General features: G+C 44.6%; 3 protein-coding genes across 4 annotated transcripts in view; 1 reads left to right on the forward strand and 2 right to left on the reverse strand.

Moving 5' to 3' along the window:
- The window catches only part of gstcd (glutathione S-transferase, C-terminal domain containing), a gene marked incomplete at its 5' end in the record, with an annotated part of 37,464 nt that extends 33,076 nt beyond the window's left edge, over positions 1–4,388 (reverse strand). The window contains 3 exons of the mRNA XM_079999465.1: positions 692–958; positions 2,242–2,697; positions 3,945–4,388. Of these exons, the coding sequence (XP_079855591.1) occupies positions 692–958; positions 2,242–2,697; positions 3,945–4,388 (1,167 nt within the window). The remainder of the gene's footprint in view (positions 1–691; positions 959–2,241; positions 2,698–3,944) is intronic.
- Positions 4,389–6,069: 1,681 nt separating this feature from the next.
- On the forward strand, positions 6,070–13,038 carry ints12 (integrator complex subunit 12). 2 transcript variants are annotated; one of them, XM_079998683.1, is made up of 7 exons: positions 6,070–6,201; positions 6,632–6,795; positions 6,938–7,105; positions 7,558–7,745; positions 8,207–8,366; positions 11,403–11,555; positions 11,800–13,038. In XM_079998683.1, exons 2-7 carry the CDS (start codon positions 6,640–6,642, stop codon positions 12,373–12,375), a joined length of 1,401 nt encoding a protein of 466 aa, XP_079854809.1. In that variant the 5' UTR covers positions 6,070–6,201; positions 6,632–6,639; the 3' UTR covers positions 12,376–13,038. The 2 variants fall into 2 exon arrangements, with proteins under 2 accessions (XP_079854809.1, XP_079854810.1); XM_079998684.1 differs by having other exon boundaries at positions 7,561–7,745.
- A 150-nt stretch (positions 13,039–13,188) lies between these two features.
- On the reverse strand, positions 13,189–25,829 carry arhgef38 (Rho guanine nucleotide exchange factor (GEF) 38; the record flags this gene model as incomplete). The annotated part of the gene is made up of 14 exons (XM_079999816.1): positions 13,189–13,371; positions 14,122–14,404; positions 15,518–15,723; positions 16,186–16,323; positions 16,445–16,828; positions 17,852–17,971; positions 18,048–18,152; positions 18,347–18,480; positions 18,857–19,056; positions 20,270–20,287; positions 20,427–20,574; positions 20,676–20,793; positions 20,919–21,103; positions 25,619–25,829. The coding sequence occupies 14 exons, from the start codon at positions 25,827–25,829 to the stop codon at positions 13,189–13,191; spliced, it is 2,433 nt and encodes an 810-aa protein (XP_079855942.1).
- Positions 25,830–27,711: the final 1,882 nt, after the last annotated feature.

The raw sequence follows: 27,711 nt of genomic DNA on the forward strand, positions 1-27,711 counted from the left end.
TGAGCATCTATGTGTCTTATTCATGCACATATTGTGACGTGGAATGTGAAGTAGACGCACCATTCCACGAGCTCAAGTGTTTTGATTGCTGTGAAAAGGGATAACCAATCTATTCTGTACCGTTCCGTATGTTGTAAGGCACAGAATCGTTTCTGCATATTTCAATAATTATGAAACGACAACCAACGCACGATTTGTCAGGCTCGACACACACTCCTATCAGCAACAGCATCTGTAAGAAGCAGAACGCACCGACTCGGGTGTTCAATTGCCTCTGAAAACACCATTACCAGCGAGGCATGTGATTAAAAGCACTCATCTTTCTGGATTTATTTTTTTACAAGACCAGGAATTCTATGACCATGTCGTGAAGTGTCTTGCGAGTCAAAAGGATAATTTACCAGAACTCCGCGACGCCGTAACTACCAGCTTCAAACGATGACTTAAATGACAGGGATAATGGCCGACAACCACTTAGAAGTTCCTTAACCCTTTATCAGTGCGTATAAAGAGGTACTGATAGACAGCGTCTGAAGCCCCAGTATGTGTGTGTGTGTGTGTGTGTGTGTGTGTGTGTGTGTGTGTGTGTGTGTGTGTGTGTGTGTGTATGTGTGTGCGTGTGTATGTGTGTGCGTGTGTGTGTTCCTTCATGCAAAGTGAGAAAAAAGGGGGCAAATAAAGAGTGATTTACTTTGAGTTTTGTCATAGTGGGCCTGGGGCCGCCAACAAAAGGCTCTTCCCCAGTCTTCTCCTGGACTTCCTGTCCAGCTTGTCCATCTGGGAGAGCCTGGGCTTCCAGTGTCTGGGGGGCCGACTCGGGGACCTCTGGAGCGGAAAGGTCCATCCCACAGGCCCGGGCCGCTGCCAGAACCCCGGGCACCTCCTGGACCCGGCGGTACCAGTGCAACAGGAGCGGCAGCCGGGTCAGAGTGCTCGCAGCGTGAGTCCGGAGGGAGCGCTGAGGAGGAGAAATGGAGGCAGAGATGGGCGGGAAAAAAGAGAAAGAAAGAAAAGACAGGCGGGGTGGGGGGTATGGGTTAAAGTGAATCATCAGATGTGTCATCTCCGATGAAGCGAGATGTCAGGCTTCAATAGACTGACCCGCCACTCATCCCCCTGTTCGACGGAGACGCATGGAAAAAAGCAGAGAAAAGGGGTATAAAGCGGTGTGTGTGTGTGTGTGTGTGTGTATGTGTTCATTGGGTGAAGAAGAACACACAAACTCACGTAAACAAACGTTTACGTTTAGTCTCAACTCTTCTTGGAACGACCCAAAAAATAAAAAATAAAAATAAAAGCAAAGATAGGAGACAGAGAGCTGTAATTCTGGGTCCCCTCGGCTGTGTGTGCCCATGGACACTGATCACAGTTGGGAGGAGACACGCTAGGCCGAGTGTGAAACTGGAAACTACTGGAGCACAGCTGACCACTGAAAGTCTTCTTGTGAGAACTTTGAGTTCATTCCCACAGTCAAACATTAGCTGGATTGGCAGGGGGCGAGATAAAAAAAAAAAAAAGACTCTTCCATGACTGTGAGGCATTCCTGATCAATAAAACCATACGTCAGAGAAAAAAAGATGTCTTACAGAAAAAAGGTGTGAAAACAGAACAGTCACAGTATACCTATACTATACTTAGAATAACTCAAATGTCTCCTGGGGATGTAACTTGTGAACTCAAATTATCACTATTCCATAGTGTATAGAGAATACTCAGATAATCTTGGAGTGTATATAAATCCTCCATAAACCAAATTCCAGGGTCAGGTCTATAGTTCATTGGAGCGCTGTGAGGAGCTGCACTGTGAACCCGCTACATTTCAAGAGCCCTCCCCCTCTAGCTACGGCCCACCACAGAGACACAAGTCGCCGCCAAGTCCGACACAGCCATTTATCTTGAAACTAGTTTCTGCCTGGTTGGATGTCAAACGGTATGACCTCCTGACAAGGATGCCAGCGTCACATGTTAAGCATAATATAAAAAGTCAACATGACAAACACAGGCACCGAAAGAGAAATACGCTGAATGGGATCCAAGGCCAGACAAATGACTTAGTTCATTGATCAATTACAGGAATTGATATAGTCAAATAAGAAGTCTGAGCCTATATGTGGTGACTCGAGCATTTGAATTCTAAAATGAACGAATTAATCTTGGAAAAAGCACCCTGAGAGAAATCTATTGTTTTCTTGATGACGCTGAAAGCCATATTGTGGTAAATGACCGCCCCGTGGTAATTACCAGGAAGTGGTAGATGCAGGGCAGCAGGACCATGTCAGTCAGAGTGAAGTACAATCCCTCTGCAAAGACGTGGTCCAGAGGAGGCAGGTCTGTGGTCTTCACTTTCCTGATGTCAGAGCGCTCCCTGGTGGCCGGGTGTGGCACTGCGTCCACAGACATCTTGGCCAGGGCTTCCCTCAGCTCGTGTCCATCACCGGCTTGGGGAGAGCGGGCGAGGGGCCGGGACTCGGAGTCAGGCTTCTCTGGAGCGTCCCCGCCCTTTTCCCTCTGCTTCTGTTGTTGGAGTTTTTGCCTCCGTATTTTATCATCGTTGTGGACTTTGACGGGCTCGCCCAGTATCTTCTCCAAGCGGAGGATGGAGTCGGGGAGGTGGAACGAGGGATCAGTTGGATTTTGGAGGTGCTCTTCAATAGCGTAGGGAATGCTGAGCTCACACAGTCTGGTCCACTGGCTGACCTGATAATGAATAAAGAGAAAGTAACAATTATAATGGCATTTCAATCAGATCCCCTTTCCACAGCACATGAAAGCCATTGATAAAATGGTGACTTTACAGAACACATTTTAAAAATTCCAAAAGTCTATAATGCAACAACTTGTGCTACAGTTAACTTCAAAATTACAAGACCGTAATAGCATTTTTTTTAAACTGTATGACACAATATAAACATTGCTCTGCATGGAAATACTGTTTCTTTGGCTTTCTTGTGTAGAAAACAAAAAGCAAACTTATTGTGCCATGTTAACTTTGTGTCCACAGTCATTAAAGTTATTAATATTTACAATAAACCTGCACTTTTATTCAAAATTTTAATTGGATGAATTTGTGCTTCTTGTATTACACATGCACTCATATGTCTGACAGCAAAAAATGAACAATACACTTTAGTTTCTTAGGATTTTTGCACTTACTTAGGATCTGTCATCTGTCAATTGCTCAAAATTGTATGAATGGCTTTAAATAGGACGTCAAACCTTCTGAACCATTCTTATTCTTATTTGAATATGCTTGAATTAAAGTGGTAATCCATACGATTGTCTGTGTTGGCAGGCAGTTCCAGAATTCCATTCCAAACTACAACTTCTATTTTTGACCATCCCAATTCACCCTCATCTTCACTCTCAAACAGCCACTTTCTTTTCTTGAAAGTTTGCCGTCTTCTGACCAAGAGATTGATTTTCGTTTTCTTCCTTGGTCACCTGAAAAGGTGGCGATATTTTTCATCCAAGGTTACTGTCCTTTTCATAAATGTTCATCCATATCGACAGTTTGTTGACAAGAACTAGGTAGACTTGATCAAGTTCACAGTGGCTGTCTTTAACTTCTTGCCCATGCATGATCTTTGCATTTTCGCAGGAAAAGGCGGACCCCGCCGCCAACAATGGAAACAGCATTGTAGAGCAGCACAAACATAACGCATGTACATTGAGGAGCTCTTTCTTAAAAAAAAAAAAAGACACCTACAAAGTAGCAAATATGAGATAAGAGAGAATATATATATATATATATATATATATATATATATATATATATATATATATATATATATATATATATTCTTGTGGACTACTACTTTAAGGTTTAAGGTGTCTTACACCTTAAAGCCAAGAGATTTGAACCAGAGACCCTCAGATCGCCATTTGATCTGACAAGCGCTCAATCCTCAAGGTAATTGAATGACTAATCGATACGTTTTCCTCACCTCTGCGCAGGCTTTGAGGCAGGTCTTCTTGAAGCCCAGCAGAGCCAGAGCATCCTTCCTGCTGGGATCGGCCTCCAGGGTCTGGCTGAGGATGTGGCGGAGCACCACAGCCAGCCCGGCCCGGCAGTGCCTACCCGGCTCATCCAGGACGGCGGGCAGACGGCAGCCTCTGGCCAGCGCAGGGACGTCCTCCAGTCGGACCACGGAGACATCCACCGATTTTGGGATGTGGCATCTCAGCACAGAGTCCGCGCTTATGCCCTTGTTACTGGCGAGGAGCACATGGAAGGACCGAGACTCGCAGTAGGAGAGGAGAAACAGGACAACCGAGGTGTGTAAAGGCAGTGATGGCGGGTCGTTGTCCAGGGAAACCTCTAAGTAGAGAGAGTGTTTTGGTGCTTCTTGTTGTTGTTGTTGTTGTCGTCGTCCATCCCCGCAATCCATGGCGAATGACGCTGCAGGGACACGACATGGAAGACAGTGACACAAACTTGTTTAAGACATTTTAAGAACAAAAGCCACACGTGACCCGTACCTGGCGTGTAGTCAAACCTCTTTTTTTTTTTTTTGCATCCACGTGAAAGGGAACTTTGCCCAGTGGTAAATATTTAAAAGAGCGTGACAAGCTGCCCGGCGCCCGCTCTGTAAAACGTGCGACGCTAAACGCCGCTTCCATGGAGGTTGGCGGAGCAGCTGCTCGGTGCATTGCCGCCACCCGCTGGACCGGAGTGTTGAGCGCTGGGACGGGTGTTGCCAAAACGTGATCATCCGCCAAAAACGGACCGTCCGCTCGGTGGGCTGTGACCTGGCAAAGCCTCGTGGGTCATAAACGACCGTTCAGTCGCAAGGCAGGAGCTGCCACCACCTTTTGACAAGTGCAAAACTGCATTTTACGAGTTGTATTGGCCCTTTATATGTATTTCAACGGGTATACGGGACCGGGTGGGCTGTAATCTGTCAAATAAAACCCACCGAGAGTGAAATCAAGTCATTTTGAGGCAGACGCAACCTTGCGGTCGCAAGGTAGGCGCTGCGGTCGCTTTTTGGCAAGGGGGAAACGACGGCCTACTGATTTTAGTCCTTCACGGGCATTTCGACCGGTGAAAGGGACTGGGCGGGCTGCGATCTCTAAAATATAACCCTCATGAATGGAACCCAGTCGTTTTGAAGAATAAATAACGTTTCGGTGACGAGGTAGACGCTGCGATCACTTTTTGGGCGATCGGATTTTGGCGGTCGATCACTTTTTGGCACGACACCGGTAGAAATCAATACATCTCGAGTACTGCAGTTACAAATGAAAGCGTTCGTTTTTTGAAAATATATTTATTATTTTTATATAAATGTACTTCTCCGTTACACTGGAAGTGTAGTGTAGTGTATACTTTTTTTTATATCCGGAGTTTTTACTTGGTCATGACGTCACACAGCACCACCCACGTGCGGCGGGTTACGCGGGTCTTCCTCTGACGAGCGGGACCCAACGGGGGGGCTCGGTCGCCTCCAACGTAACATAGGAAGCCAATTCAAAACCTGCAGCGCGGCGCACTCCCCTGTCCTGGCGATGACCACGTCATGGACCCACCACCACCACCACCCGCAGCTGGAGCCCGGGCGCCGACGGAGTGACGGCTGCTCCTGGCTGCCCCCTGGAGGAAGGACGGCCGGGGTGGGGGAAACGCGGAGGTTTTCGTCGTTCTGGCCTGATCCGCTTGGGCTTTGTTCACCGCCAGTATTTCACTGCTTCGGTTTGTAGCCGTGCCATTGCGTCATTGTGCACAGTCCATACACTCAGTCGATGAGCATTGCTTTCACGAGGCGTACGACACATTATGTAGACGCATGTAAATAAGCACATTACAAGCAAACAGTACAATTTAAAACGGACCTACCCGCAGAGATAGATAACTATTATTTATCGATTATTATGTTATTATCTGTGTTTTTCGCATACGTCTCTATGTATAATAATAATAATAATAATAATACCTGATTAAAAAAAAACGTTTTCTAATGGAATCGTAAACGCGTTTTTTTGGACATTTCAAGAGAAGTCGTGTGGGGAACTCATTGCCGGAGTTGCGGTTTCCGCGGACGTATTAGGTGGCTGCACGGGCAGTAGAAAGGGGAACATCGTTTCCACCGGGCCGCCCGTCGCCGTCATCATGTTTGTTCATATTTAGTGTTTTTGATTGTTGCGATCACAGCCATAAAGTTGTCGGGCACACACGATTCTATCACCGTTGTCTTAATCAAGGTAACGAAACTACAAAACGAGTTACAGACGGTTATTTTAGTATTTTTAGGTTTAATGTATATTAAAATAAAATGTATTTTAAGCTTTTACATTTTTTGTACAAGGCAAATTTCCCTTTTTTTTTCTATTTCATTCCATCACTGTGTTGTTATTTTAATTTAATTGTTTTAGTTTAGACTCAATTTTCTTGTTTAATATTTTTGCCATTACTTTTTTTGTGGTTGCCTATTTGTTTTAATATCTATGTATCTCTCATGATAGCTGAATGCAAAGTAAAATTTTGAATGCATGCAAGCGTACGCCCATCACACAGCAGTCTGGGAGACCGATCTGACAGGTTTACCTGATAAGTATGGTGTGTCAGTGACAAAAACATGTATTTTTATCATCGATATTATCCAAACTTACATTCCTCATTGCTCTCCTCCAGTTTAAATCATGGCTGCAACAGTGAACCTTGATTTGGATCCCATCTTCTTGAAGGGGCTGAGTTACCTGCACTCCAAGAGCAAGGACTCAGCTGAGAAACTCAAAGCGCTGCTTGATGAGTCCCTCGCTAGAGGCAGCGATTCCTCGTATCGCTTGTTGCAAAAGGTAAAGGATCGAATGTGTTCCACTTCACCTGATCTGGATACCCGATCGATGGATAGCTGTTTGACCCTGTTCGCTTTAATGCTGTTGACATTTTTCATAACATCAGAGTCCTGACCCTCGCATTTTTGTGTTTTGTTATTAGGAAATGGAAGTGTCGTCCAAAGGGTCTTTGTCCAAGCTGAGTCTCAGTAAACAAGACTCCAAATCCTCGTCGAGCTCCTCCTCGTCGTCCAGCAGCAGCAGTGGCAGCAGTAAGTCCATCAGCTCCGAGAAGAGCAAGAAAGAGGCAGAGAAAAGGCCCCCTGAAAAGGTAACCTAAACCGACCCTAAATCGATCCTTAATTTTCATGGGAGATCGTACCCGGTGGCAGTGTGTATTGCATAATGAAATCAAGCCTTATAGAAAGCCAATCTAAACGCCGATGGTGTCATTATTCTGTAGCCATTACACTGCGCAATCAACTTCATAATGATAATTAGTCAGTTAGTCGGTCTATTAGAAAGGAATTTTCTACTTTTTATTTTATTTTATTTTTGTACTTTTTCCTAGGACTTATTGTGTACTATCACCGGGTGCGTTGCATTACATTTCACTGCATATATGTATGGAAGTATGTATATGTATGTGACAAATAAAAATCTTGAATCTTGAATAATTAAAAAGCGAAAAGTTGTCTATTGCCCCCTTAAATGCAGTGTCTAGTTAGAACTGAGCGATGACACACCAAGGAATATCTCACCTTATTCCTTCTCATTGGCTAGCAGGTCAGGGTTGATCTGGGAGAGGTGGACCCTCCAAAAAAGCCTCGGTTAGAGAAGCAGGAGAACCGCGCCTCTCCGATCACGGTTCAGACGAGCAAAGACCTCATCCTACCGAGCATACACGATTACGACGAGACCAACGCAGATGACTTTGCCATGGAGATGGGCTTGGCTTGTGTGGTCTGCAGGTAAGCAGGGGTTAGTCAGTAGATTGACAGAACATGAATCCAAATAAAATGTAGTTTGATTGGTTTAATTGGTTGGTCATTTTGGGGAAAAAAGTTATTTTGTTATTTAAAACTTTGCCGTTTGCAAAAATGCTCATGCCTGTCTTCAAGATTTCAAGTTGTATTTTGTGTGTCTAAATGCATTGCATTGATGAATCGAATAATAAAGTTAATATTCATTCATTATTAAAATAAACATTAGTTCCAGCTCCTTTCGGTAAGTGTTAGTATTTTATTAAATGACTTGATACGTGGACCTGGTCAACAGAGGCTTCAAGACAAGACATTGAAGACATTTTTTTGGTATTCCAAGGCTGTGAATAAATATAGTTTGTGTAATAGTGAAGAATACGCCTACACATCAGACTCTGTATTTGCAAGCAGCAGGCCTTCACCATTTTGTCCCATTTTAATTGCTTCAGACAGATGACGGTGACCATGGGGAACCAGCTGGTGGAATGCCAAGAGTGCCATAACCTGTACCATCAGGACTGCCACAAGCCCCAGGTCACCGACAAAGAAGTCAATGACCCGCGGCTGGTGTGGTACTGTGCACGCTGCACCCGGCAAATGAAACGCATGGTAAGGACCGGAAATACTACTGCTCTGGTATTCGCATTAGTTTTATTTTTCATTGTCTACCATAACAGTTTTGCTCACTGAGTAGTTAATTTAGTGTTAATAAGTTGATATGAAGGGTTTTAATTTTGAGCTTCCAATAGCAAGTTAAAACTAGCCCCCTTAATTCAGTAATTGGCACACAAATCAGTGTAATTTTTTTAGAATGAGTGAGGGTGCCAAAACTAGAAGTCGAAAGAAAAGTGACGAACAAGAAGGGAAGAATTCACCGGAGATGGACGACGCTCAATGCTCAAACGACGACTCGGCAGAAACCATGCGCTCGGTACTCCACAGTATCTGTAAAGAAATGCGCGATTTCAGGGCTGTGCATACAGTGGACTTACTCAAACTTAAGGAAGAATTCAAAGAAGACATTTACATTTACATTTAGTCATTGAACAGACGCTTTTATCCAAAGCGACTTACAATTATTCAAACACCGACGGACGCAGCCATCAGGAGCAATTAGGGGTTAAGTGTCTTGCTCAAGGACACTACAGCATGCTAGCAGGAGGAGCCTGGGATCCAACCAGCAACCTTTAGATTACTAGACCACCAGCTCTACCTCTTGAGCTACCGTCCCCCCCAGACATGAAAAACATCAATCTGAAACGGGAAATTTATCAAACACTTTCCGCTAACTCCACATGAATCTAGGCCCACGAAACTAGACTGAATGAAACGGAAGCACGAATCGACGAGGCTGATACAATTAACACGGCTATTAAAGGTGCACTGATTAAATCAATGAGACAACAGAAAGCCATGCAGAAAACACTGAGAGATTTGGAAGGACGGTCTAGGAAAAATAACATTCGCATTTCTGGTGTAAGAAGGCAACTCCATGTCTAAATTTGTGAAGCAACTTCTGAAAACTAATAGCGGACGCCAAACTACAGATCCAGCGTGATTTTAGAGCTCTGGCTCATAAACCGGAATGGAATGCGTCACCATAATAGCACATTTTCTGGAGTTTAATACCAAAGAAATGGTATTGAAGAAAGTCCTGGGGAAAGAAGACAATGATTGAAGGGTGACCTCCATCGTTAGGTCACAAATATACAGCGGCGTTTGACCGGAAGCTCCAAGCTTACACGGGAATGAAGAAGGTCCTGGAGGAGAAAGCCATCCGCTTCCAGACCGCGCTGCACGAGACGCGCATTCACTGGGACTCAAAAACGCAAATACGGCACGCACAAGACAGAGCAGCGCAGGAGCTGAGGAGGAGAGGCTACTCCGTGGAGACACTAGGCCACACCGCTACAGAGCCGGACCCAGAGATGGTGCGTCCTCTTCAGACTACGACTAGGGCTGCCCCCTGAAAGTCGAAACGTCAAAGTCATCGGTTGGAAACCCGTCAGTCGACTGAGATTCCTCAAGGGGGGGTTCAGTCAGGGTGCATTACAATAACAAGATAAAACAGATAGAAGATTACAAAATGCGGAATTAATAAGTGGGATTCATAAATATATTTTTATATTTGTGAATCGTGGGCGTCCGGACACAGACGCGAACACGGTTCCTTGTGCGCCTGGACCCTTAAAGAGGGCTCCCCCATTATGGAAGGAAGCAGGAAGGCAATGACAAAGAATGAGGTAAAAAAAAAAAAAAATGCAATTTAGTTTTTCTTAAATTACTTAGTTGAAATTTAGTTGACTTAAATGTAGACTAAAAGCTATTTACCCCAATTGTTTGCGAAAGATTTGAGACTTTCGTACCAGACCTGAGCATTGAAGATCAAACTGGATTTATTACAGGGCGCCAAGCAAAGAACAATATTAGAAGAACTCTCCATGTTGTATAAAATGCTCAAAATGGGTACAAGTATGGTTGTGGTTAGTTTCGATGCGGAAAAAGCGTTCTGATAGTGTTGGGTTTTTTTTTTATTAAGTACTAAAGAGATTTGGTTTAGATGGAAATGCAATTTGGTGTATTATAACGATCTATTATGGGCCTATAGCTAGGATTAAGGTAAATGGAAACCTGTCTAATAGGATTCTGTTAGAGAGAGGTTCAAGACAGGGCTGTTGTCGTTCGTTTTCCCGAACTTTTAATGAACTTATTTGAAACATATGGACACTACTCAGGGTATTAGTTGAACAGAACAAAAACAAATTATTTCACTCAATTATTCTCCATCCCAACAAATCGGGGATGCAAAAAATCTGAAATGGAATTATAAAACAATGTTGGTGTAGAACTGACTGAGTCACGATGGGAAGAAGAGAAAGCGGGGCGTTTGCACACTGAGGTGGTTTGCATCCGACTCAAAGTTTAAACCGTGGGTGTACGATCCAAGTAAGAAAACCGTTACCAGAAATTGGCTTAATGTAAACACTTCAAAGCTGGAACAGTGGCTGGAAATTGTACATTTTAGGCATTTTTGTTAGGGAAAAATGTCCATACCTGTTGAGAGTCAAAGAGAATACATGTGGAAAATAATTGGGAAACATGTAACATTTTATATGAGACATGACACCGACTAAATAAATGCCCAATTTAAATACATTTGTGTGAAAATTGTAATATTTAAACTATTCATTGTATTATTATTTTTGTATCTTACTGACGCCCGTGTGTGTGTGTGTGTGTGTGTGTGTGTGTGTGTGTGTGTGTGTGTGTGTGTGTGTGTGTGTGTGTGTGTGTGTGTGTGTGTGTGTGTGTGTGTGTGTGTGTGTGTGTGTGTGTGTGTGTGTGTGTGTGTGTGTGTGTGTGTGTGTGTGTGTGTGTGTTTTACCTGTTGCTCGTTGATTGCTCTGATGAGCAACAGGCGTCCAGCCACCTCTGATCCTGGGCCCAATTACCTAGACCCCAGACAGGTGTGGGTGGCTGCTTAAACCACATCACCACATATATTTTTTTGTGTGTGTTGATATTGGTGTGCTGTTCTGTTTATATCTTTGTGAATACTCAAACACAATAAGTTGACATGGAAAAATAATGGGTATCTTTTACAGTATTTTATTTTATTTTTTCTTCATGTCTGTTGTTCCCTAGGCTCAAAAAGCCCAAAAGCCTACACAGAAACCTACGCCTGCAGTCGTATCAGTTGCTCCTGTCGTGAAGGACACCTTGGTGAAGAAAGTTGAGATTAAATCAAAGCTGGACACAGCCAGCACCTTCCAAGCATTTAAAAGAACAGAGGTGAAGGTAGGCATTAAATCGCTGCTTCAATCTGTGTTTAAAAAGTATATGAATGACTACAAATAAGCAATATTCACACACACACAAACACCACAAGTAAACACCCATGTTGAAGTTTGACTATTTATGAAGTGGAAGGTAAAGCAAGTCCAAATCATAATTTACGAAATAAATATTTACCCACAGACTTTAAAAACATATTTGTCATGATGGTATTGTAACATTTCTACATGTTTATCATTTCTTACAGGCTGCTACACCCTCAGCCAATCCCTGCAGCAGCAGCTCGTCCTCGGCAGGAAGTGGTCTTACGGGCTGGGCTGCATTCGGAGCCAAGACGACCCCTTCTGTGTCTTCCAGCTCCAAGCCGGGCTCCTCGGGCCCCGGCGGCAACAACAAGACGTCTTCGGGTCCCTCCGGCCAGAAACCCGTAGGGCTGTCCGGGCTCACTGGGGCCAAGACAGGACTGGGGGCCACCAAGATATCCGGGGGCAGCAACGGAAACGGCTCCAGCCAGGTTCCCCTGAAGCCCCCCCCGCCCCTGACGCTGGGCAAGCAGACACTCAGCCGCTCGTCCAGCGGGGACGGCCAAGGGAAAGTGTCCACATCCGGGTCCTCAGGGGCTGGATCCCCGGGCGGGTCCCAGTCCAGCTCGGCGGGGAACGGCGGCTCCGGCAGCAACGGCGGAGGCAACGGGAGTAACGGCAACGGGTCAAAGGTGGCTGCGGGGGACAAGGCTCCGACTTCCCAGGAATCCCAGCTGAACGCCATGAAACGCCTGCAAATGGTTAAAAAGAAAGCGGCACAGAAGAAACTGAAAAAATGAGTAGATATGTGGAAAAATGAAAGCTCAGTGGAGGAAGAAAACATGGTTTGTGAGGAAGGCAGAACGAGAGAAGTGAGAAATTTAGTGCCAGAACTTTTTTCTTTTTCTTTTTTAACCAAAAGAGCTCATGTCAGTGCGGCACCTTTCAGTTGAATACTTGAATCTTCTTTGTTCAGATGCTGCTGGAGTCTGTGTGCCTCTGTCAGTCCCAACCAATGTAATCATTGACAACATTACTGTAACTTTTTATTGACTCGCTGAATTAAATTCCATAGTCCTAGCAACTGTGGTGACTTTCGTCAAGCAGCGTATCGCTTAGGATCTCCCCGTGGATATTGTTTCTGGACATGGAAAATCGATTTGACAATAGACAATACACAATTACACAATAGAATAAAAACTTTATTCATTAAATAATTGATCAAACATGTGTCATGAGCAATATTCATATATGTAGAGATTTCTTCATTTCATACTTCATTATCATGAGTCAATTATTTTAATCACTTTCATAATTTAAACATATCAACACTGTCGGTGAGAATACAAAAAGTGCTCGGCACAATGGCCCATATACATCTTCTAGTCATTATCTGTTTTGTTATTTTCCAAAAGCTGAAGACATTGTAACATCAACACTTCTGGCACAGATAAGTTTGATAATTAAGGTCAGTAATTCCTTGTGCAAGGTTTTGCGTTTACAAATCAGCTACAATCTTACATTCACATGCATACAATTTCAAATTGTAATAAAAAAAAGAAAACACAGCTTTATAAGGCATGTCTTAAGGGAGAGTGCTATCTAACTGCAGTTTATGCATAGGACATCTTGCCAAGGTAGCTGGCTGGGACGTAGCCCTTCTGCCCGTTGGCCTCCGCCAGCCACCAGTCCTTGTTACCACCCAGGTCACAGAACTGGAGGATGCGAACATGCTGGTACACCTGTAAGGTCAACTCCTGGTCACAGCGAGCTTGGAAGGCATACACGGCGTAAAACTGTGGAGAAAAAAAAAAAATGCAGGAGTTAAGGAGCTGATAAGTGATGGCTTTGAAATAGAAACATGGGCGATGTCCTGCAGTAACACTTTGTTGATAAGTGAGTGCTCATTTATTATAGTTTCGAGACATTGATGCGTCTATACCAGAAAATGATCTGTCACCAGAGGGTGGCGCTGTTTATCTGTTTATCGGGTGTTGACAGTGGATCATAATACTTTCATTTCATTTACACACAGTATAGCAATAAGTTTCTTGTGTTATAATCATGGGGAGAAACCTACTTCCTGACCGCTACAAAAAATATATAAATTCAAAAGACAGATACAAACCAGTCTAAGTCCAACCTGCACCCATTGTACAGGGGAAGTGCCGTTATTCTGTCCGTCAACAAAGATTGGATTCAGTAACGCAGATGCTGTGAAGCTATTACGTGGGCTGTCATTGTGGTCCAGCACAAGTAGTTATCGTGTAGATTTACGTGAGGTGCCCATTGTAGGCAATATAAATTCCATGTATTCCATATTCAAGAAGTTAAAAAGTGTGCATGTATGTTGATGCTGCACCTTGCAATATTGTTATATTAGGATTTGTTGAAGGCATTGTGATCCGCTTGACCTTGACCAGCTGAAATTTCGAGGACAGTTTGTACGTTTTCTTCAAGGGCCTCTATTATAAGTTCTGACTTGTTTGTGTTTTATATCACAGCAGTGTCTTCCAGTCAGAGGTGGATACGCGCCAGCTACTGACCTGCAGCGTGGCCTCAGTGTCCACTATGTCCTCGCCACCTGGGGGACTCTCTAGCTCCCCCTGCAGGCCAGAGAGGGCGGCACAGCTGTCGGTGGGTTGGAGGCTGAAGCTTCTCAGGCTGTTGCTGCCACTGCCTGACACGAACAGACTGAGGTTGTCAAAGTCGTCGTCTAACAACATCTGCTGTTGCTGTTGATCCTGCTGCTCACTGGCGGCTTGGCCTCCACGGCTCAAGTCCCTCAGGGGGTTGTACGGCTTCAGGAAGGTGGAGTAGACGTAACCCCTGTTACCTGGGGTATGGGGGGGAGACAGTGGAGCCGGCATGAGAGCATTCCTCCATCTTGAGAGCAGAAGAGCTCTTTTGGCCATCAACTGGATTTGGCCAGATAAATAAATGGCATTATTTCAAGGTATTACACATCAGCCTAGTATGTGTGAATGTTGGGATGAATATTTGGTCTGACAGTGAGCTCCAGAAAGAGACCCGCAGACTGTGTAAATATGTAAAACAACCCTATTCACGGTGTCTATATCGGCTGAATCTTAATCAACTTCTTGGGGAATGCGTGTAATCCCAGTGGATATGACAAGAATGTTTGAATTTACTTTCCTACCAAGAAATAAACACACTTTTTTTACAGAGTTGCTCGCAAAAAAAACCCAATATATATATATATATATATATATATATATATTGGTGTTATTGTACAAAACAAGAGTCTCGCGGCATCTCCCCATCCCTTTTTTTTCCTCCCCTGAATGCCCTAAGGGTGAGACTTTGTACTCCAAGTAACACTGCCAACAACAAGCAGCGGTTTGTTCTAAACAAGGTCTCAGGTTCTCAGGTGCTTCACTGAGACGGATGGAGTATGGAGACAGGCTGCGGAGTCGTCCTTGTTGTGAGGCAACCCTCTCCAGAGGCGCCAACAACCATGACATCACAGGAGCCCTGGGGAGTTTTTGCTTTTTCTCCACGGCTGACTTGTCAGTGTCGCAAAGGACATTTTTTCCTCTCTCTCTCTCTCTCTCTCTCTCTCTCTCTCTCGCTCTATATATACTGTCTCTGTCAACAAAATGCACGCAGGTCTTTTCACCTCCCAGCCTACGGTTGGAGGTGAATACCTACCATAGTGGGATTCTAGTCCCCTTTGCATATGTTAATAACAATATGTGTGTGTCTGGAAGGTCACAGTCATATCATACTAGGGCTGGGTGTTATATTGTTATAATATCAATATTGTGATATGCGAATAGATATTGTAAAATTGTGATGTTGTTAAATGCTGTCTTTAAGGCTGCATAACAGTAAAGCAATGCACTTTTTCGGAACTCCATAGACTCCATAGGCTGTTCTAGTCAACGCCTCCACCTGTTGGGTCATAATATCCACACACACTTGCCTCCGGTGTGGACGAGCCAGCGGCTGCTGCTGCCCAGAGGATCAGTGTCTTCTAGCAGGGCCACCAGCTCTCCTTCTAGGAGGCTCAGGTCCTGCTCCTGGCAGCCGTTGCACTTCCTCTTGAGCTGGTAGAGACGAGACGCCGGGTATTCCGCCAGCAGCCAGGCGCGTTCCTCCTCACTCTGACGCTGCACCTCAGGAATCTTCAAGCAGGATAGAACAAGGGGGTGCGTGGGGTTAGGGTTAGCCGAGGCACTTAGCTACATGTGCATGGAGGTGTTCAAAATGTGGCGGTGAAGGTAACACCCCCGGGGTTTGATAGAGTAATGATGTTTAGGGTTGAGCTCTCACACATTTTGTGTATTATGTGTGTACCGATGTATGCGTGTAGGCAAATTGGCAATACTGAGGGGATGGGTTCCCAGTGGATTTCCAGTTGCCATAGGTCCTTGTTACTAACATCTAACATCCTCCTAGCACACAACTCTAGAGTTTTGACCACCAGAGAAAATGTACAACTTATGACCTATCAAAATGCTTCCTATAGAATTTCGAAATTAAATGGGATTGTAGGCTTTTTTTTTTGCCTTCCCTTCTTGTTTTATTCCATTTTTGAGAAACTGGATTTGAGCGGTCTATTTTTTCTTTCACAGCAGAAGGGTTACCGTTAATTTCTTGTCTCGTTGGCGCTCAAAGCTGACTTTGCGCTCCATGAGCTTCTGTGTGTTGTCCTTGACGAAAGTCAGGTTGTTCAGCTCGTCCATGATGCTGTTCTGCACCTCGCTGATGTTCGAAAGCGGAGCCTGGACGGGGAAATAAGCAACATTTTCTTTTTTTCCACCTCTCAGCCTCCGTGGGAGTAGCATTGTATTATATAGAGCTTGATTGGTGACAAACAGGTGATTAACATGGTTGGTATCTCACAGGAAGCTGCTTTATGGACGGGGCATGGTGTAAAGTGGTGGCCATCAGTCCTCTGAGCAGCGCGGCCACAAACACCAGGCAGTTTGTGAGGATGGTGTACGTGGCCGTGTTGAACCTCCGCAGCTCCTCCACCAGCTGAGCGTTGAGCGCTTCGTAGTCCCTCCTGGCCGGTCCCTGGTCGTCTGACACGGGTGAGGGCGAAGAACAGGCGGAAGACGAGGAAGACGAGCTGGTCGAGGAGGAGTTGAAGGAGGAGGAGCGCTCCAGGCGACTGCAGTAGTCCAGCAGTTTGTCGTAGCGTTTCTGGATGAGCTTCTGCGGAGAGGTGAACATGCCCTGGAGGGCGGTGAGGGGGACCAGCACCAAATGCTCCATCCTCTCTCTCTGGGAGACCGTGGACACGCAGCGGGAGAAACAATAAACAGCCATGTTTACACACAAACACATTTTGAGAATGGAGAACAATGCATTGACCAGTGTACAGTAGACAATTTTTGAGCATTGTAGTGTGATGACTTATAAAGACTCTAGAGCTAAGAGTACATTGTTTGACACTCTATGTCAGGGATATGCTCATCGATGTACTTATATTTGCTCTTTGAATCTAACTATAAAGGAGGGAATCTCTGTCTGTCTGTCCTTCAATTATCTAATATCTAATTATTAAACCGTTTATCCAATCTACTTCACACATGGCGGGTGTATTGCTGGGGACCCAAGGGCATGCAGTGTCGAATTTGGTGCAATTTGGACACACGACACGTGTCTTAATAATAAACTTTCAATAAACAGCGAGCCAGCGGGGGGCGGGGCTTCAGGGCTCAGTCACCGAGTCACAAAGAGTGTCTTTCCTTGGTGTGATGACTTTAACTGAAACATCCAGGACTGAATCCTGGATGTTTTGTTAAGCTGGGCCATTCAAATGTCCTGGTAAACAAGGACCAAGTTCGAAAACATTTTGAAAGGTTGGCAATGTTACAACATGTTTCAAATACCTCATGGCTGAAAGTAAAAAAAAAAAAATATGGCTCTGCAGATGCAGTATACAGAAACATGGATAACCAAGCAGTTATCCAAAAATGCAGGTGTGAGGTTTTAAACATTAATGTTTGTGCTTTTTCTTTTTCATTGTTTTGTTTAAGTGTAGCCGCAAACACAGTCCTGAATACTGTGTTACACTGTATTGCTCAGCAAATATTTCCTCCAAATATCTTTATGTGCAGCCCTAGTTCCGCATCTCTGGATTAGCCATGGAGCCAGTCACCCAGGACGGAAGGAAGGAGAGAGAGAAGGTGAAGACGTTGGGGAAAGAAGAAGGAAGAAGAGAAGTCATGTCCTCAACAGAGAATAGGTGGTTTATTGTTAATTTAAGATGATTTATAATATAAGAAACAAATTCACACTCACAAAGTGCTTATATGGATCTTTTCTGTTCTTGTGGAGTGTGCCATTTGTGCCATTTTTAGGGGTATCCTTGACTATATTCTCGAGGTCCTGGACATCCTGGACGGCTACAGACACCATGTCCTGCCGAAAACACACAAATACAAATAAGAACGGAAATTTTAAAAAAGAAAAATGTTCTGAAGTATCCATAGAATACCTGGATGTGCAGCAGGTAGCAGTAGACATTCTTGACAAGCTGCCTCACAGCTTTCTCCAGACTTCTGAACAGCTTCTCTTCTTTATCAAACGCTTCGTCCCTCACCTATGGGTAAAATAATTGAAGTGTTTCTGCCATTGACTTTGTTTCTTGGCTGTCCCAGAGTCGTTGAGTTAATTTTAGTCGTCTTATAGATTACAACGCTTTAGTCAATTTATTCCTTGTATTTATGTTCAAACAACAATAGTAAATGTGGATAAATGGGATTAGAAAATAGGGATGATTCTAAGGTACTGTACCTGTGGTTCAGCACCGGTGAGGATCTTCAGATATCCAGCGAATCTGTCGCCTTTCTTCCGAATAGAGTGGATGTTAAACTTGTTTAGTTTGCCTCGGAGCGTGCCTTCATCCTCTGACCTCTTGTACTTCATGACTGGGACATAAACACGGGAAACAGTTCCAACTATAAACATGACGCTCTAAAAATGACTGTGGTGTGGGGGTGGTGTGATTTAAGCAGCCACACCTGTCTTGGGTGGCTGTAGGCCTGTTGCTCGTCAGAGCACCCAACGAGCACAGGTTCAATCACCCACCCCTCCCACACGTGAGGAGCCTTTGTCGGCACATGTTTCCATCTGCTGTGGGCTTGTTCCATCGTGCCCACTCTCTCTAATAAACTGGTACGTTTCAACACCATCGCCTGTGTCCCTGTGTCAGAGGGCCTTAAAAAAAGTCACTCGGGTGGCGTGTGGCAGACGGAACTGCCACAATAACACGCCAGCATTCACCTTTCTTTTTAGGAAACTCACCGATGTCCTTCCGCCTTTTGAATTCGTTGATGTTGAGGTTAACGATCTTGGTTGCAGTAAAGGCCTCCTGCAGCGGCTGGTTGTCAGGGTGGTTGCCGGGCGTGGCCTGCCACAGCTCACCCAGCAGCAGAGGATACTTCATGATCCTCTGGACAGGCTTTATGAGGAGCGACCCCATGTCCAGCAGGTTGGGCTTCCCCCTGCGGGTAATGAGAGATCGCTATAATTAGGGGTCGAGACTCACTCGTGTGGGAACCCAATTGCTTTTGTTGGGATTTTAATTATTCCTATTCTCCGCTAAAAGCTTCTGGGGCTCAGAAACCATAAGGCCCACGGACACCAATCTTGGAAAATGTTCCGAAACTAGGAAACGCAAAAAACAGGATTGATCAGCCAAATGGTGCTGATATAACAACCACTTTTACGTTTTGTCTAATAGCTTCTGAATCACTGATCGTAGAAACAAATCCTGCATTCATAGATTCCTTGGGTCATGCCGAGCCTATTGCGCCCATTTTCATCACAATAGATGTTCCGGCATTTTGAATTTTGTCCAAAACACTTTTTTCTTAACTCCTCCTACAAATTTGGTCCAATGTTTACCAGAATTAGCCCACAGCATGTCTGGACTGCCCTGAATACAATTTATCTGATGGATTTTTGAAACGGCACATAGTTTGGATACAATTACTTTTCAACGTTCACAAAAAATGTCTGGGCGGGCCCTATTTTACATAATCTGCCATAACTCATGAATGCATTGTACAATCATCACCCACTTTGGTACATGGTACATGTGCAGGGTATGACTCTGCAGCACTGTGAAAAATCTAACGTTGTTTGGTCAATAGGTGGCGCAATGGCAATTGTATAACTTTCAATGGCAATATTCACCAGCTCATTCAGCGTTTACGCGACATGGTTGACATTTTGCACAATCGTCTTCGCGCAATGGTTCCAACAATATCTGAGAACAGTGTTATCATTTAAAAAAATGGTGGCCATCATCCAATAAAATTGCAGCACCAATTAGACAAAATTTAGCAATGGCTTTTTTACCATTTGGCGGTGACTTGTACACCCGCTTTATGTAGAAAAAAATCTTTCCTTGGATTCCTCAAATGGCAATTTTGTCTTCATTTTGTCTCCAATTGATCCCATTATTGCCATTGGTGCTATAGCTGCAACAAACTTGGACCCCATGAATTGCTGCCTGCAGCTCAACTTATTATTATTATGATTATTATTATTATGATTATTATTATTATTATTATTATTATTATTATTATTATTATTATCATTATTCCACAAGACATGAATATTTTAATGATCATGTAAAAATATAGTATTGTGTTAACAATGCCACAAAGTGACATCAGAATATGACACAATATTACATAAGTGGATACTTACTCTTGGTCATATATCTGCCTGTAAGAATAAGGAGAAAAATGGGTAAAAACGTTAATGACAAAGATGCTACAAAGGGTAATTTGGAGATTTATACATAAAAGGAAAGTCATTAGTAAAGAAGAGTTTCAAACATTTTATTTACGGAGAAGAAACGTACTTGAGAGCTAATACACATGTGGTGAAATGCTGCTTAGTTTCTTCCTCCTTCTCGTAGGTTTTCAATAGCTGGTTGGCGTCATCGTGGTGGTAGCAGTATATCTTGTAGACATCCTCCAAAGCTCCCTTGGCCTGGATGAAAATTTCCCCTTCATAAGAGAAATGAGATTAGAAATGAAGGTTTACTTCACTCTTCTTTCCCATATTGGCCATGGTAATAACCATAGTAATAACCAACACTCCCAGTTACCGATAACGAGTGCTTCTGGGTCGGGTTCGGTCGTGGCCTCCTGCAGCCTCTGAAGAAGCGCGGCCGACACCTCACACACCGTCTCCATGTTGGTGAACAGACGGTCGACGTCCACAAGCTGAAAGATAATTTAACACGATCTGACCAAACCGATGGAGATCTATTGATTTATGTGGTTAAATAATAAGTACAAAAATGAAGCCACAAGTCAAGCTCCCATGTCTCCGGCAGCTGCAGCTCTACCTGTGTGTCCTTAAGAGGCTTGAGGACCTCTCTGATGCAAAGGTCCAGGTCGGTGAAGTAGTCCTTCTCCGTCTGCACCAGTTCCTGGATGACCTTGGCCCTGCGGCCCATCTTCCTCAGGCGGACCTCCTCGGGGTCCAGGGCCGGGGAGGACGGCGACGACAGCTCGTGCGGTGACATTTTCTCTGGGTGGGGAAGAGGGGATGAAAGTCACACAAACATCTAGATTTCATTACGAATTCACAGTTTTGAAAAAAAAAAAAAAGTATCTCCCGGCTTTTAGCAGCATCTATGACAGATTAATTTGCATAAGTATTTGTATACACGCGTGGCCCCCATGGCTATGCATGTTTGAGAAAACATACTCCCCCAAACATCTCCCTCAACACATCCGCTCGACTGCTGAGCAGCTCGCGCTATTTTATGGCAATATAATTATTTTGACTGAGCGCCAAAAGGCCTTACTTAGCATGCCAGTCAGGTACACCCCCAGTCACCCCCTCCCCTCTTTTTTTTTATCACCCTGCAGCCTAATGATTCCCCGGCTGCTATGTGTGTGTGTGTGTGTGTGTGTGTGTGTGTGTGTGTGTGTGTGTGTGTGTGTGTGTGTGTGTGTGCATGGGTGTGCATGGGTGTGCGTGTGCATGGGCGTGCATGTGTGTGTGTGTGTGTGTGTGTGTGTGTGTGTGTGTGTGTGTGTGTGTGCGTGTGTGTGTGTGCTTCATGGTCGGGAGGCAGGGAGGAGGGAGTGTGTGTATATTTGGTAAAGAAGAGGAATGCTTCCTCTCTTCCTAATCGCCCCCACGTGCCACATTCCCTCCTCTGGGGGAAAGAGATGAGGGGGTGGGCGGGGTGGTGGGGTGGGGCGGCGGGGGGGGGGGGGGGGTTGCATGCTGGTGTCGGGTTACAGAACTAATCGTCTTGCTGATGTAATGCATGGGTATTCCATCTGCCATTAGCGGGAGGCGAGGTGGGGCGGGCTGGGCTGTCACACACTGATAAACACACGGCGGCGTATGCAAAGACACACATCGACAAAGAGAGGCACCGCCAGGAGTGCACGACACCCTGCACACTCAGATTTATTTATTATTTTCTCTCTCACACACACACACACACACACACGCACGCACGCACGCACACGCACACACACACACACACACACACACACACACACACAGACACACACTCATAAAACACACATTGCCGATGACTATGTACCGCCATTCATTACATCCTCTACTTAAATCGAAACAAATATTGAAAATACAGAAAATACAAATATAATACAAATATATCAAATAGCAGAGTCCTCAGCATTGCTGTCTTCAAATCAAAGGCTTCGTCTTGTGAAAGTGGATTTCTATTTTTAGCATCCTTTTTTTGGGTCATTTCACTCCGAACGCTCCTCTGATGAATTCACAGCTCACGGTCATAACACGGTGATGCAATGCATAACTCCAGGTTCTCCTACGACACATGTAAATATTTGGTTCACTGAGTGCGTGTATATGAAGTATTTGAGACTCCTTCTCATGTTTTGTTTTTTTTCAATTCCCGAGAACTGAAATTCGGAATCGAGGTCAAAACTGTTTTATCAGTTGAGAGGCAGTTTGAGACCTCCACCTTTACATATACATAGTATACAGATGATCCGGAGCCCCTGGGCCTGAGAACGCCAGAGCCCCCCCCCCCCCCCCCATGTGTTCCTTTCATCCATACACCAGATGAAAGGACTACGTAACTAACACCACTACCTACGGCTATTTGCACCTTTAACACAAAACACAAAATAGAACAATATTTATGTATTTTATTTATAAATCTTTTGACCATTTTTTTTCAATGCTACAGCAACCTTTTTATCCCCAATGGTCTATGCTCCGGGATTGCCTACAGTACTCCAACTCACTACATTGGACATTGGAGCTTGACTTGTGGCTTCATTTTTTACTAATTTAACAACACAAAATCAATAGATCTCCATTGGGGAGGGTACATAACAAATATTTATTATTACAAAGATCCAAAGACTGCCTTTCTTAGAATAAATTCTACCGTGGCTCTTCCTTTCACCCACACCACGCTCTTGCTTTGGGCCCCCAGTTACCCGACCACCCGCACACACGTCTCTGAAGCCCCTCCCCGGCCGTTTCCCAGGATAATACAACATTACGGTACCTATGCATTATCACATCAGCGGGAATGAATCGAATACCGTGACGCATTCATTCAAAATGCAATATTTTATTTAGAGACGGTTATCTTCTGTCGTTGCTGAAGTTGTATACCCGCAATGAATCATTTAAAAACACAACTCAATATTTCCCTCTGGCTCCTCTGGCCAGGCCCCAGGGCTTACGACCCCGTAGGCCTGTGCTTTTGATGCAGTCGGTCAGTCTTATAAAAAGAAAATTGCATAAAAAATTCATAGGAATATTACAATTTTTATGGCGTATGAAAAAAATGGCTCCATCCTTGTTTGACCTTGAAAATATTTAGTCATGGAAACACAAACACAGCGAACACCACCACCACCACCACGGTGAACCACGCCTTTCAAAAAATCAATGTGGCTGCACTCGACTGAGCTTTGCTCGAGGCGAGGCGGCAGCTCTCCTGCGTTTCCCGTTTCCCTCCGCTCCGTGCCGTGAGCCACGGTCGCTGGCACAGGAGTTCCCATGAAAGTGGATACAGGGCTTTTCAGCGCTCAGGCCATTGAAAGGGACTCAAACGGAAGGCCCCGGAACACAAGCTCCCCTGTATCATGTGTCCGCCACCAGGACAAAAATTGGCACATTCAGATCCTGCCCCTCAAATAAAGCTCACAATGAGATCTTAAGACTGAGAATAAATCCAATAAATCCCCAACTGAAAGTTGTGAATGGAGACTATTCCAGCAAGTCACTCAGAATGAAGGATGTGCAGTTTCATTTCATTTTTTTTATATGTTCCATCTGTCATTGCCATTTTCACTCATTGATTTGCTATGATGTGTTTTTCTGCAACTGTTTTTTCTCCTTTTTATGCTCTTTTCTTTTTTTATCGAAACAGCCTCACTAAGTCATTTTTGAATTCACCTGCACACACACACACACACACACACACACACACACACACACACACACACACACACACACACACACACACACACACACACGGCACTCTTCTCTCTAAACTCTCAAAAACAACTGAAGCATAATAGAATTGATTATTCTGTTGGATTACCCCATCTGATTCCTATATCCTCCATTTTTATATGGTCGTTGTAGGAGCTACGCCGCCGTGAAGCAGCATCAATAGTACTGCTTTTAGTGAATTAACCCTAATCTAGGCAAATGTCGGGCTGCCGTGGATATCTGGCCTGAACAACCTGTTTGACAGACAGGTGAGAACTCACGGCTCAGCAGATCACATGTTTTCTCTTTCAGTGAAGTCATCGTTTTGTCAATATTTGCAATGGTTATACAATTGTAAACATCATGATTCCGGCCGTGACTGAGGTTAAAGTCCTTTTGTGCGGGGGGCGGGGTTGGGTTTACTGAAAACAACACAGTTGTGTTTGACAACGACGCTGTGATGCTGGATGGTGGCACAAGTGTGGTAAAAAAGAGAATGCTAATGAGTGGAGGATCTCCATTTCAGATTAGCAGAGTGACAGCAGGTGAGATTGGGGCGGGGCACTTTGTTTCATTTATCTTGAGCGACACTGAGAGAGCTGTTTGACTTTTGAGCCAAGAAGCCAGATCACTGCACTTGTATTTAAACAAGGTGACACACACACACACACACACACACACACACACACACACACGTAGCGGGACGGAAGTCATGGATCAAGCGACACAAGATTTTCTACATACTTTCTACATTTAATCCACTGAGCAATCCACTATGCCGCCACAGCAATGCAACTCATTTTGCCTGAAGTGCAACATTCCAGGCCGCTGACAGCACCCCAGTTTGGGAAGGGACAGGCGAAGCAAGTTTTCCAAAAATGCGAATGACTGTGGAAATGCTTACGTCAGCGGCAGTCATGACACCAATACGAAGGAGGAACTTGACATTGAGATTGGTATTCATTTGTTGCATTGCATTTCGATTAAAAAAAAAAAAAAAAAAATGGCTTTAGAAAACTTTGTATTCATCATAAACAAACTTCACCTGTTATGACCAACTTGGCAAGTCCTTCATAATAAGTGAATTGTTTGCCAAGCGCTCTGTCGCCCTGCTCCAGCCTGTCCTCTGTTCCCGGGTACGGAGCAGGGTTTGCATATGTGACCTCATCCCTGTGGGAATATCTCCTACTTCACACATAGCAACACAACAGGTGCCCAGCACCCAGCGTTACAAAAGGAGTAGTGTGTGCGTGCGTGCCTGTGTGCGTGCGTGCGTGCGTGCGTGTGTGTGTGTGTGTGTGTGTGTGCTACATGTGCATATGTCATCACTATAGTATGCATGAATTCATTATGCGTACGTGTGTAGATGCAAAATTTGACCCTCAAGCGGCCAGTGCTTTGGAATCGACAACAGGTAGTAAGTGTGTTATTACATGTTATGTGTAGAATACATAGTACATTGTCAAAAAAAAAAAAAAAAAAAAGGGAGAGTAAAGAGTTGATAGTGTTTTAACAACATTCAGATTGTGCAGTTTGTCACCGTGGTTTTGTGACCCAGGAGACGTCGTTAGCCGGCAGTACCTTTAAGTTTGGCGCTGTACTCGGTCTTGTCGGACTGGCTCCTTCTCACCAGCGTCCCCAGGTTGACGTCGCCTTTGGCCGTGTCCTCGGCCACGATGGTGTCCGTCTTCCTCCTCTCCAGGTAGCGCAGGAACACGGGCCTGTTCCTCCTCTTGACCACTTTCTCCTTTTCCTTCTCCTTTTCGGTTCCGCCGCCCTCTTTGGAATCCATGGCGACGACGTGGCCAGTTCCCCCTTGCCGCCGGCCCAGAACAAAAAAAAAAAGCGAAATTAGGGGGGAGGAAGGAGAAGAGGGAGAAGAGGAAGAAGAAGAAGGAGAAGGAGAAGAAGAGAGGGCCGGGGAGAGGGAGAGGGGCAGGGAAGTGCGACAGGTGCAGTGTTCTCAGTGCACTGGAGGCTTCCCAGCCCTGCACAGGTAGTCTAAGCCCGTCCCCCCTCACTCTACCTGTCACAGGAGAGCACCGAGGCCCCGCCCCTGCACGCCCGTGCTTGGCTCGCTGCCTGGGACATTATCTGTCCGAGGGAAATAGAGCAAAGAGAGGGATCAGACGGAATGGGGGGGGGGGGGCTGACAAGTTGCTCGCAGCAATAATTCAACTTCTTACTTCACTTTTTTTTTTTTTTTTTTTTTTTTTTTTCGTTCAGCCATTGACAAATATATTTAGGATTGATTTATTAACCCTAAACACCCTACCCTGGAGCCCACCTTGGCTCTCCGTCACATCTGGGTCATAAATCCTCACGAATATCCCAACACTTCTTGTCTTTTTTTGCAGCGTGTTGAGCTGCCATTCAGCTTCCACTCTCTTCCGCCAAGGAATTTGGGGTCGACCTTATTCCCTTTTCCAGGCCATGTGTCCATTCGAGGGGGGGGGGTTTTGGAGGATATGATCTGGAGGTATCCTGAGGATGTACTTGAATATTAGAATGAAAAACAACAAATTCATCAACTATGAAATAAAAACCTCAAGTGTAAAACTTGAAAACATAAACATTTTTGAATTCTTGGTGCTAAAATATTGATATTTCAATATTGGTATTTTGTTGTGCAAAACAAAAATGCTATCTCATGCGCTCGCCCTGCCTCTCACCCTGCTACGGGTAGTCTTAATTTCCACATGCTAAATAGGGAGGTAACGCAACCACATGAAAAGCACAAGCGCTTTGGGGGTTTGCTAAGTGAACTGCAAATATTAGAACTGGATATTTACTTTGCGTTTGTGTATTTCCACATCTGATTATCAAGGAAATGCAATGTTTTCCATAATCATTAGATTCAGTTAATGTGGAGAACTTGTTTATGTTTGTGTTATTTATAATTCTGCACGTACAGCATATAGAGTGATTAACCCTTCTTCATGTTGGCACCGTGCTCCGGCAGGTTATCTCCCATTTAGGGGCCTTTCTGAGTTTGTTCTCCCCGTGCTCACATGGGGTTTCCTCCATGGTCTGACCAGCGATGGACATATGGAACCAGGTCCCCGGGCGGGTCATCATGCTGCCCGCTGCTCCTGGCTGCCCCCGCGGAGGAAGGACAAGCCAGGATGGGTTAAATGCATATGTGTGTGTGTGTGTGTGTGTGTGTGTGTGTGTGTGCATGTGTTGTAGTGTCGTGTGACGATTAAAGATTCTTGTGATTCTTCTAAAAAAATATATATATTATATATTATATATATATATAGAGTCTTCAAATAGTGAATCTGTCACTTCGGAAACAATGTTCACTCTGTTGCGTTACGCAACCAAGTTAAATCACGTCTTCTTTAATTCGCCACAGACCAAGATATATAAATTGCCGTATCTGGTTGGACTGGTTCATCGTCACCACGGTGACACAATGATCGCTGGACATGGCAACCAGACACTGCATTCCTACAAAGAACAATGGAAGGATGCTTCCCTTCACCCCTGCTGAAGCACAGATAATAGGGGCCCATATTATGTTTCCTGATCACCAAGGTGTGGTTTTCCAATAAAATATAAACTTCCTGTTACCACCCCAATAATTCTCTTACTTACAATGATACTATTTTACCTTAAATGCCTAGCGGGAGAAATGTGTCTACAAAAATTAATTGTGAAATCCTATTCTT

This window comes from Zeus faber, assembly GCF_960531495.2.
Source record: "Zeus faber genome assembly, chromosome: 4".
Taxonomy (NCBI): Eukaryota; Metazoa; Chordata; class Actinopteri; order Zeiformes; family Zeidae; genus Zeus; species Zeus faber.

Bases quoted from the DNA above. Each gene is read 5' to 3' on its own strand.
- ints12 (XM_079998683.1), top strand. From the start codon at position 6,640: ATGGCTGCAACAGTGAACCTTGATTTGGATCCCATCTTCTTGAAGGGG. The intron at 8,367-11,402 runs GTAAGGACCGGA...GTTGTTCCCTAG, and splicing joins CCCGGCAAATGAAACGCATG to GCTCAAAAAGCCCAAAAGCC. The intron at 11,556-11,799 runs GTAGGCATTAAA...CATTTCTTACAG, and splicing joins TTAAAAGAACAGAGGTGAAG to GCTGCTACACCCTCAGCCAA.